The sequence below is a fragment of the Macaca fascicularis genome, chromosome 4 (assembly GCF_037993035.2).
Source record: "Macaca fascicularis isolate 582-1 chromosome 4, T2T-MFA8v1.1".
Classification (NCBI taxonomy): domain Eukaryota; kingdom Metazoa; phylum Chordata; class Mammalia; order Primates; family Cercopithecidae; genus Macaca; species Macaca fascicularis.
Window position 1 is genome coordinate 15,393,152 of NC_088378.1, and position 12,435 is coordinate 15,405,586.

The following is a 12,435-nucleotide window of genomic DNA, read 5'->3' on the forward strand; positions in this document are numbered from 1 at the left end:
ACTTGGGCCCAGGACCTGGCAGTGGTACAAAGCAGAGGTCTGTTGCCACTGTGGGAAGAGCAGGAGTGCTGAGCAAACGCCAGAAGAACAGGAAGAACCAAAGACTGAGGTTAGACAGGAGAACTGAGAAACTCCCCCTGCCTCCACTATAAACCTTGCAGAGAGTCATAAGCAACATCGGTCAACCACTCAGTAAATCTGACTTTGGAAAGAAAATGAATCACAAATACTAGAAAAATGAGAATAACTGTTGACTTCTCATCAGCAAAAAGAGAGGCTGGAAGAAAAGGGAACAAAATCTTTAGAGTGGTGAAAGAAAAAAACGCAACTGAGACTGAGAAATTATCCTTCAAAAATAAGGGTGAAATAAAGACATTTTCATACAAACAAGGGCTGAGATAATTTTTGCCGACAGACTTGCCAAAGAAAACAGATTAAGTTTCTTAAAATATTAACACACAATAGCCATATGACCCAGCAATTCTATTCCTAAGACATATGAAAATGTATGTTCACACGATGACATTATGCAGATATTTATTGCAGTTTTATTCATAATAGCCTCAAACTAGAAACAACCCAAATGTCCATCAACAGGTGAGTGGGTAAGTTCTATTCATATAATTGAATACTATCTAACAATAAGAATGAACAAACTATGCAACAGGGTAAATCCCAGAAAACAGTATGTTTTCTGAGTTTCTTCAAAGCCAAGGTTGATTATGAATATTTCCATTAATATGAAGTTCTAGAATTGGCAAAACTAATCTAGAGTAATAGAAATCCAATTAGTAATTATCTAGATGATTAGGGAATCTTCTGGGTGTCAGATATGCTCCTTATCTTGACTGGAGGAATGATTACAAGATAAATGCATTTTTCAAAGTCATTGAACAATACACTTCATTTATTTATATATTTTTTGAGACGAGTCTCACTCTGTCGCCCAGGCTGGAGGGCAGAGGCACGATCTCGGCTCACTGCAACCTCTGCCTCCCAGGTTCAAGTGATTCTCCTACCTTAGCCTCCTGAGTAGCTGGGATTACAGGCATGCATCACCACACCTGGCCAATTTTTGTATTTTTAGTAGAGACGCGATTTTGCCATGTTGACCAGGCTGGTCTTGAACCCCTGATGTCAGGTGATATGCCCGCCTCGGCCTCCCAACGTGCTAGGATTACAGGTGTAAGCCACCACAACCGGCCTGAACAATACACTTTAAATGTGTGTATTTTATTACATATAAATTACATCTCAATGATGATTTTATATTATCTTCTTCAGAGTTATAAAATAGTACCTGTAGAGATCTGTCTTGTTATCAAACCAATCTGACAAGACTCGAAAGGTAAAGAGGGGAAAACGCTGATGAAGAACATGAAAGCTCACATTTTCAAAGGTGTAGTTAGTTAGAGCCACCTAAAACAAAAAGGCAAGACATCATTATAATAATGCTTACGTTTATGTAGCAAATTTTGTTCTAAAAGATACCAATATCACTTTAACCTTTTCATAGTAGATATTAAAGCTACTTGTAAAATTGATGTGTGGTATAACTGAATCATAATTCAAAACTATGTAGAGCCTACTGGACAGAAATGTTCATAACAAATTGGAAAATTAATTAGAGAAAACAGACCTGATGAGATTCAACTTGGTCATATAAGACTTATTTTAAGAGATCCTAGTTCTTATCATTTTTATACTCTATGATAATATGCATATTGACAGAAGCATTGTCAAGCAAATTAATTTTTTGTTCTTTCCATACTTACTTTTTGGTTCTTGATGACATGCTGATTAATGGGATTCCACAGATTTGAGGATAAGTTATCTAGTTAAAGGCAGGCATTCTCCTCCCAATAATTACGTTACTAGACCCCACTACACAGGCATTATTATAGAGACACTCAATTTCATTCCAAAAGCAAAATATTAAAATGTCAGAAATGTCTCCCCATCTTCAAAATATATAAATGAAAGCTGTGTTAATGGGTAAAAGATCCTGCAAAAGGGCCCAAATTAATAAATATGTACTTTCAGCTAGATGATTTCTCTGAAATATCTACAAGACAAAAGCAATCTAGACAATGGCAGGTATTTCAATGCAAAATGGAAATTAAGGAACCAGTGGTCTCCATTCTTAGGTCAATTTGGGATTCTGAGAAATAGTTCAAACAGCACTTCACAATTGTATATTACAATTTTAAATTACTTTCTTTTCCACTCCTGTGATCCAGGAGGTACAAAATAGGGACTGAATGTTAATCTTATCTCAGTGCAGTGACCCAAATTGGTCTTACTTTATCTACAATTTCTGTCAATCTTCAGAACAATAGCAGTACAATGCAGCATACTTCACAGTGTGTGCATGTACTTGTGTATGTATACATATACACAGATGCCCCTCATAGGTTGTAAAAAGGTAGAGAGTAATAGAATGAGGAAAATGCCACAAGATTAAATGAGGAAGGATTATAAAATCACTAACAGAATGAAAAAACCCATATTGAAAGAAGATAATAGCAGAATAGTTCTACTAAAAGTCAAGTTAGGAATATGGAAATGTCTCAACATGCAGATAAAGAGAATGAAAAGATGAAAATGAGAAGAGGGAAGATACGGGGAACAGAGAACAGAATGTTAATATATAATTAGGTTCCTAAAGGAAAGCTTAATATGGAGACAGGAGCAATAATCAAAGATATAATTAGCTGGACCTTAGATTTCTCCTCTGCCGTACTACATTCCAGAGGTGAATGGCACTATATCTATTTGAATTTTAAAGGAAAAAGACCGCTGTTACTTTATATGCAGTAAGTGTAACAATTATGTGGGAAGAAACCAAAGATACTCCTTGACTCCTCGAACTCCTCTTCTCTAACGATTTTGTCCTCCATTCTACCTAAGCTACCCACTTCCATAATCATACCCCAGGATCTATCAACAGGTGTACTCCCTCCAAAATCTCATGCATCCCATTCTCCGACCATCATCTCCTGTGCTTCCAGCTTACTCCCCTTGGTGCTCTGACCTCTCTGCTCCTTATTTAGTTTAAATTTCATAGTCATTCATGGTAATCATTCCCCTGCATGTACCATTCATTCCCTTGTCCCTCTCCTGCTGCTGCTTTTTATTTTTTTAAAGTAAATCCATAACCATTTGTGAGTGATGGTCAAATCTAACTTGAATCTGTGAATTTAAACATAGCTGGTGGGTATATCACTTTAATTTCCTAACCCAAATATCAAATAGACTCTTAATGTGGCCCAGTGTTTATATTTTCTCTCAAATTCTCCTAATAACCATTTCAAACTTCTCTCTTCTCAAACCCCAAAAGCCTCTCCACAATTCTCAGTTTCAGCTAAGAACAGTAACTGCTATTCTACTGAGAAAATGAATCACAAGAGAACTTCCACAGATTCTCACTGCCATATCTCTACCTACCAACATCCATACCCATATATTCTGCCTTCCTGTCTGTTACTATACTCTTACTTTATCTAAACCCAGGCCCTTCAACCAGTGCACTAGAGATGGCAATCAGTAAATATTTGTTGAATTGAATCAAGTCTGTTTCCAACTCACTTGGCAAATTCTTGAAAAGCCTAGATTGAGTTGACATCCAGAAGGCCTCTAAATGTAATTGTCTGGGGAAGAGCCATTTATTGTCATTTAAGCAGTCAACAAATATCTAATAAAGATTACTATTTAAGAGGTATTTTGTTTTGTCACTACAAATTCAAAGTCCATAAGGAAACTGCAGGAGTTCTATGTTCAAAGTAAAGCAGGAAAAATAAATCTAGTACCTGTATATTAAAAAACAAACAAAATTTATTATTACTATTATTTTAAGAGATGGGGTCCTGCTTTAGCTCCCAGGCTAGAGTACAGTGGCTATTCACAGGCATAATAAATAGTACACTACAGCCTTGAATTCCTAACCCCAAAACGTCCTCCCATGTGAGTCTCCTAAGTAGCTGGGACTATACGTGTGTGCCACTGTACCCAGTTCCAAATTTTATAAAACAGGTAAATTATCCAGCTCATAACTTTCTTATAGTTGTTTCCCACATTTGTATAAAGATCAGAGATATTATATATTCATCCTAAATAAGAAAACATTTGACCCTGAATTTTCAGTGAGGACTAGACAAGGCCCTAAACTTTGAAAAAAATATATGTTCTCTAATTTCCGATTTTAAGCTACTAGTGGATATACAGGGATGAAAAGACCCCTGAAACTAGGATTCAATAATTTACTTTTGTGTTTATACACTTAAAGTATGTGTTCATCTCAAGCAATATCAGACTATAGATTAAAATACATAGTGAGGCCGGGGCAGTAGCTCACGCCCGTAATCCCAGCATTTTGGGAGGCCGAGGTGGGCGGATCACTTGAAGTCAGGAGTTTGTGACCAGGCTGGCCAACAAGGAAAAACCCCGTCTCTACTAAAAATACAAAAATTAGCCAGGTGTGGTTCAGGCACCTGTAATCCTAGCTACTCGGGAGGCTGAGACAGGAGAATCGCTTGAACCCGGGAGGCGGAGGTTGTAGTGAGCCGAGACTGTACCACTGCACTCCACCCTGGGTGACAAAGCGAGACTCCATCTCAAAAACAAATCAAATTTAAAAAAAAAAAAATATATATATATATAATGAAATATACACACCAAATACATGACAATCTCTGTATCTCCTATATCCTGTGCTGTATCACTAGAAATTACTTTAAATCATTGGGGACTTACACTCTTATTACTTTAAGAACAACACAACAAGATAAAATTATTCTCAAGCAGAGTCATGTTGTATATTGCATACGGCAGCTTAGAAAGTCAAATGTTTTATATAAATCCAAAGAGCTAAGAAGACAATAGTGAATAATAAGTATATAATAGAAAGTGTCTAATGAGAAAGTAATTTCAAAGAGCAGAAGCAATTGTAGAATTAGCTTTCTTTGAAATATAAACATTTTAGTTGATACTATCCAAAGTCCAAAGTGTAAGAATAGACCAATTTATACTAGGTATCTTTGTTTCTGTTTTGTCTTTTTTGAGATAGGCTCTAGCTCTGTCGCCCAGGCTGAAGTGTGGTGGTGTAATCTCAGTTCACTGCAACACTGCCTCTGAGGTATAATATTACAGTGCACTGCAGCCTTGAATTCCTGGCCTCAAAAGGTCCTCCTGGCTGAGTCTCCTGATAAGCTGGGACTATATGTGTGTGCCATTGGCTCTCAGGATCAAGTGATCCTCCCACCTCAGCCTTCCAAGTAGCTGTTGCCTGGCTACACACTAGGCACACGCTACCATACATGGCTAACTTGTATTTTTTGGTAAAGATGGGGTTTTGCTGTGTTGCCCAGCCTAGTCTCAAATCCTGGACTCAAGTGATCCACCCTACTTGGCCTCCCAAAGTGCTAGGATTACAGGTATGAGCCACCATGCCCAACCTAATTATTTATTTTTTATTTTTAATAGAGACAAGGTCTCGCTATGTTACCCAGGATGGTCTTGATTGAACACCTGGCCTCAAGCTAACCCCTCCTGCCTTGGCCTCCCAAAGAGTTGGAATTATAGGTGTGAGCCACCTTTACACTTCAAATAAGAGAAATTGGGTAACTTCAAGGATGCAAATATTATCCAGGAAAATTCCATGATCTTACTTTTTTTGTGTGAAATAATTCCTTTTTTAAGTGAATGCAAATTAATGTGATAGTTCATTGAAATTACTCTACTAAAAATCCTTATCTGAGCCCCCAAAGCCTTAATTATTAACTATTTCAAAGTACTGTCTCTTTAATTTATCTTATTAATCTGACCCAGTATTTAAATATAGTTCGTTTGAGAAGCTCCTTCCTATTTCTTGACTAAATTTTTCTTACTATAATAAATCAACGAGGCCAAGCTGAATTCATCCGGCTTTAAGTGCAAAAATGATTTAAGTGAAAAAAAAACAAAACAAAACGGTGAAATTAGACAATATTCAACGTGTACAACACAATATTTTATTTTATTTTGAGACAGGGTCTCGATCTGTCACCCAGGCTTGAGTGCAGTGGCATGATCACGGCTCACTGCAATCTTAGCTGCCTGAGCTCAAATGGTTCTCCCACCTCAGCCTCCCAAGTAGCTGGGACCATAGGCATGTGCCTCCACATCCAGCTAATTTTTTTAGCTATTATTTGTAGAGACAGGGTTTTGCCATATTGCTCAGGCTGGTCTGGAACTCCTGAGCTCAAGGGATGCCCCTGCCTGGGCCTCCCAAAGTGCTGAGATTACAGGTGTGAGCACCGTGCCTGGCCCCAATATTTTATTATAGTTTAGACCTTTCTAATTATTGCTACCTCAGACACAAAGAAAAAAAAAATAAAACTCACCTGAAACATTAAAGTCTAATACCTCTGTAGTTTTGCATTTTAGAAAGTACTACTTTAACTCTACTTAAGTATAATAGTAATTGACAAACGCATAAGCTATATAGTAAATCTTACTAATACTCTATAATGATTAAATCATTATATTGACTGAATATCTTATTTCCAAACAACATTTTGGATAAATCACCTACCTCATTTCTCATGATTCTCCAAAGATTTAGTGTAATTCGGCCAACAATATTTATCTCACTCATTGTATATGATCCATACTCATCTCTTTCAGCTGCAAATCTGTTCTCAATTTTGTCATCTATAGAAATTAAAACAGATTGTATCAGGGCTCACAGAAAACAACTTTCAATAAAATTATGCCAAGGAAAATGAGAATAAACATTAAGGATGAATATTAAAGATGACATATAATTCACAATGTATGAAAAAATTTTGTTTACCTGAAGTCTCTCCCTCCCTCCTTCTTTCTATATTTAAATAAGAAACACTTTTTTCTTTAAATTTAGTAATTTTTGGCACTACCTTTTTTCTTCATTTTTTAAAAGAGACAACTCACTATGTTGCCAGGTTGAGTGCAGTGGCTAGCCACAGGTGCAATCATAGCACCCTGCAGCCTCAAACTCCTGGCCACAAGCAATCCGCCTGCCTCAGCTGCTCGAACAGCTGGGACTACAGGTGCATCATGCCTTGCCTGACGCTACCTTTATAAACACCTAATGCTAACATTTGCTTAGTTTTAGCATGAGAAAGGTCCATAGTTAATCTGGTAATTTCTTGGAAAAAAAATCAGTTAAATTTTTAACCTAAACGATTCTCTGAAAATTTGTTGACATCATGTTCATATTCAGGATGAAATTCTCTTGAATGCCTATGGAGAACTAGAAGAAGGCATATGGAGAATTAGATGAAGAGTTCCTCATAGCAAATAGAGTTCTGAGTCTAGTTTCTTAGGAGGTGAATTTTACCTAGAATATAAATTAAAATGTGTCTCTCCTATATAACACTAGGTGTATGTGAATGTTGATGATTAAAGGTTCCAGAATAATAAAAATATTTACCATATTGAATATTTATTATGTTCTAAGAATTTTGCCAACATCATTTATTTTAATACAAACATTACTTCCTTTAACACAACCACTTAAAAAGTAAAATTTTCATTTTGTATTACAGAAAATTCTACTCAGAAATGTTATATCTTGCCCAAGATCTTACAGTAAGAAAACTAGTATTCTAAACTAGGATTACCTGAATCAAAAGACCATGTACAACCACCCAATTCTCTTTATTTTAAAGAGATAATGTTTAAAAGTTTGTTTTTCATTTAGCAAACAATAAAACATATACTCTGGTACTGTTTTAAGTTCCTCACAATCACCCTATGAAATAAGTTCTACTGTCCCTATTTTACAGATGAATAAATTGAGGCAAGGATATTTAAAACCTATCCCAAAAAAGATGTTGAAAAAAAAAGATATACCACTATTCCTATCATGCAAAGGACACACAAGCTACACAAAAATTCATGCAATGAAAAGCTAAACTTAAAGCATCTCTGTCCCCCGCTCCCTTTTTGTCTTGTTCTATTGCCCAAGCTTGGGTGCAGTGGTGTGATCATAGCTCACTGCAGCCTTGAACTCCTGGGCTCAAGCGACTGCCTCACCTCAGTCTCCTGAGTAGCTGGGACTACAGGCACATGCTATCACACCCTTTTTTTTTTTTTTTTTTTTGGTAGAAATGGGGTCTCACTTTGTTACCTGGGCTACTTTTGAACTCCAGGGCTCAAGCAAGTCTCCCATCTTGAGTTCCCAAAGTGTTGGGATTACAGGTGTGAGCCACTGCACCTGATCTTTTTATTCCAATTTTTTGCAAAGTTAAAAAACTTTACTGTCCTGGAATCTTCCAGCTTTAACTTTTCCCAAGTATACACTACTTTGTTTTAGTTAGACTTGTGGGAACCCTTGGGAACAAATTTATTAAAAATCCCAGGTTTATAAAGAAAACCTAGTTTTAAAAAATGCATTATAAACTACAAATAATTTTGGTATGAATATTATTACTCCCTTTTCCAGTCAGAATCAAACTTTGGGGAATGGGTTTCAAAATTTCTGCAATATTTTTAGCCTGATATCCAAATAAAAATCAATGATTAGTTAACTATTAGTGTTCCTCAACCCATCCTGCCCTTCTTCACCAACAAAATGAATTAAAAAAAAAAACAGAGCCAGGCACACAATAAAATTATGGTACAAGTCAAAGAAATGCTATGTAGCTTCATAATAATTATGAAGACTATTTCATAATGCAGAAAAATATGTGTGGTAAGACACTAGATAAAGGAAGCATAATAAAAATGGAATATATGGTATGATTATTTAAAAACCACTACATATGTATATGAAAATTGACTGAAAGGAAAAAACTCAACAACTATACTAACAGTATATATAGCAGTGAGACTAGAATATTTTTATTTTATTTTTAATTTTTTCTGCAATGGAGTTATGCTGTATCTAAAACACAACTTAATACTTAAAAATTGGGCTAGAACGTAAGTACCCTTTAACATTTTGTCTTTATTTCCTTTATAATTTGCTCTGTAGTTGAATGACAACACATTCACAATGATACAGACCTGGCACCCGAGAGATCATCTGACATAAGTCAACACTTAAAGCGGCAGCCCTTTGTAAGAGGTAACCCCAGGAATGCATCTGAATCTCATATCCTAGCAGAATATCAGGATCATACCTAAAACAGGAATTAAAAAGTTATATAAGTACCATACATTTGAACCTTTAACCAGAGTAATTGTTTCTTCATGATGTAAGGTATGAAAATAAAAACCTGTGTTCTCTAATGGTTCCCAGATTGAGAAGGGATGATACAGTGGTACCTACAGAGTTTTTATACAGGAAGAGATGGAGGGTTAAGAGTACTTGATTTGAAGCTACTTTGTTTCTTTTATTTTTTTGAGATGGAGTCTCACTCTGCTGTCCAGGCTGGATTGCAGTGGCATGATGTTAGCTCACTGCAACCTCTGCTTCCCAGGTTCAAACGATTCTCCTGCCTCAGCTTCCTAAGCAGCTGGGATTACAGGTGCCCCACACCAAGTCCAGCTAATTTTTTGTATTTTTAGTAGAGCCGAGGTTTCACCACGTTGGTCAGGTTGGTCTCAAATTCCTGACCTCCAGTGATCTGCCTGCCTCAGCCTCCCAAAGTGCTGGGATTATAGGCAATTTGATGCTACTTTTGTAAAGTAAGCAGAGTTTTTACTTAGACTGTGTATTTGTTTGATACAAGTGGGAAAAGAGGCTGATGGAAATTGGGGTGGAAGGCAGGCCATTACCACCGAAGTATATGAGTAAAGGTACAAGTGAGAATATAATGTGGGCAGGGGAAGGTGAAGTGTGAGGGTGTATGTGGGTATGGTATTTTGAAAAAGATCCCTAGGTCATTCCTGTTGTCACTTATCTACCCTTGTAATCTATACCACCCTTAAAGTTTTAATGCTGAGAAAAAAAAAATGAAAATGCCTTCTTTTTCTCACTTAATTTTAGTAATGACTTGGTTCTCATACAAAATAAGGCCTAAGTAATGACAAGTTTGTCCTTTAAATTTAAAAGGATGGTGATTCAACTTAATGGAAGAATAAAATATTAATAGAGGTGGGATTAAGGTGGGGAAGGTAAACATCAGAATCTAGAAGAAAAATGTGCTCCTTGTGGTCAGAGCTGCACTGGCAAAACGGAACCGACAACCTGTGTCTAATCCAGAAGGAGCCTCTTTGTGGCTCCTCTTAGGACCTCCATGTTGTGACCACCAGAGAGAAATGTTTAGTTATAAATATGAAAATTTATCTTGAGTGGAAAATTGTGTGGGGGAGAGAGGAACTAATTATAAGTTTTGAGAGCAAAAACTACAGTAAGTAGCTCTATCAATTAGTAGCATTATCTTGTTCTTTATAAATGCCAAAAGGCCAAGTGAAATATCACAGAAATTGAAATCGTTGAGTTTTACACAACTACTCATGAAACACTAAATTGTGAGATGTGTAGCCTGTCCAATTTAAAGCATTTAATACCCTAAGCCTCAGCCAATGTCTACAGTATTAGACTACATTAATTTACTGATATAAGCTATCTATGGCTACTCTGCAAGTCTGGCATAACAATGGATCATGACCAGAACACCAGATCTGCTTTTAGAACCAATATGTTAATGTTTTATCATAATTCCATAGCTGTCTTCTAAAAATGGGTATTGAATGGCTTTCGTTTTTACCTAGTCAATAAAAATTGGAACGTCACAATAAATGTTTTCTGATTTTTAATTCTGGAGTATTTAAGTGGCTGATGTCAAAAGAACTAGGTTCAAACTTCTGCAACAGCATACTTGCAAATTTCCTATTCCCTAAAGGCCCTATGAAAGTACATTCTGTAGTAAAAATTTTAATTTTCTGGTGATCTGTTCATGATCCACTGTTATCCACAGACTTGCTGAGCAGTCTTCAAGCTTGTTAGGAGAAAAAGATATTAAACATATTACTTATGTGCTTTTCTCTACATAAATAGGATTGACATTTCTGAGAAAATGGCTTAATTTAATAAACAGCTATTGAAGCAAGGCAATAAGCAACAATGGCATGAATATCCAGAAAGATCCCAGGGCACTCAAGGAAGGAGAAATATCCCAATACTCTTTCTGTTTAGTCTTCCAACATAACACCCAAACCCTTAACCAACTCTTTGATACTGCCTTCATCTCTTTCATTAAACTCTTCTTAGTCCAAAGATAGACTATCTACTTGTCCAGTGTGTCTCCCTTTAAAACTAACTGTGTAATGAATGGCTACATTTGAGAATTGGGGCAGAAGTATCAAGTGGCTCTAAGGATCACCAGGGGTCGCAGACCTGAAGAATTCTCATACGCACACAACAGAACCCACACAGTTGTCTGCTAAGTACTCAGAGTGGCTCAGAACAGGCATTACAATGTGGCCACAGTTGACCTTGATCTTAATAATTTGGAAGATTCCTGGAATGCCTATCACATAGTTACCTATCACACATCACATAGTTATATATCACATAGTTACACAGTTACAACATGAAGAGGATGCCAGATGATTACACAGCCCTTCTGTTTTAAACGTTATAGTTCTTCTAATTTCTTCATCTGAATCGTTCTCATTTATGCAACATCTTGTTATTGCAAGAACTTATTCCAGTCAGCTGTTTGTTCTGTTGTGGCAACTAATGGAGCTGACTAAGTACACTTTTTTCCAAAAAATAATGCATTGAAAATAACTGTTTCAATTAAAAAGTTGTCTATTTTTATAAACTGCTACAGCTCAGAAATGACTGCTGAAAAAAGTTAGCCTGTGCTTCTCTTCTTAGATTTATTTCACAGATTTTGTCCCTTTGGAAGAACTGTAAAGTTGTTTCAGGCATATTTTTCAGATATATTACATATATTTATTTTTTGACCTGGAGGCTGTTTAGTCTTAAGAGACTCTTTTAAAGCTGATAAAACACCTGTTTTCAAGTTCAAAAGCCAAAGGATTCCATTCTTCTTCTCTAAAAACATTTGGAGTGAATAACAAGGTCTTGACTTGTTCTTCAATTTCTAGTGGGTTTTATTCATTCTATCAGGTTTCTGAAAGTTACAGAAAGAACAAGGTTGGGTAGTTGGGATTAGTGGTGAACACAACCCAAAACTGTGGATAAAATAGAAGCAGAAGAAATAGGAAAATGGTTTTATTTGCTTAGGTAGAAAAAAGATGCCTCACAGTATTTTAAGCAACTCACTACCATCTACACACATGATAGATAAGGGTACTCAGTAGAGGCAAGGGGCACGGAGGGGAAGGAATCATCTTGAAAAAGAATTCCGAGGTTAAATGGATATGATGTAAAATAAATGTAACAGTATTTAGGGAAGAGGAAAAGGGAAGAATCATAGTTTATATTTAAGTTAGGGAGACCGGGCAAAGTAAATAGTCCAAGGAAATACAGAAAGAGGAAAACGATTGTGACAAGAT

General features: G+C 36.3%; 1 protein-coding gene across 15 annotated transcripts in view; it reads right to left on the minus strand.

Moving 5' to 3' along the window:
• REV3L (REV3 like, DNA directed polymerase zeta catalytic subunit) overlaps positions 1-12,435 on the minus strand; it is a 189,342-nt gene that overhangs the window by 45,567 nt on the left and 131,340 nt on the right. For 14 of the 15 annotated variants that reach the window (XR_012433354.1, XR_012433355.1, XM_005551601.5 and 11 more), the window contains 3 exons: positions 9,028-9,143; positions 6,572-6,690; positions 1,301-1,419 (listed from right to left, as the gene is read on the minus strand). Coding sequence is in view for 13 of the 15 variants with exons in the window: in XM_005551601.5 (XP_005551658.3) it covers positions 1,301-1,419; positions 6,572-6,690; positions 9,028-9,143 (354 nt within the window). In the remaining 2 variants the exon portion in view is untranslated. Of the gene's footprint in view, positions 1-1,300; positions 1,420-1,775; positions 2,006-6,571; positions 6,691-9,027; positions 9,144-12,435 lie in introns of those variants that run through there. The other variant, XM_074036904.1, reaches the window with a different exon arrangement.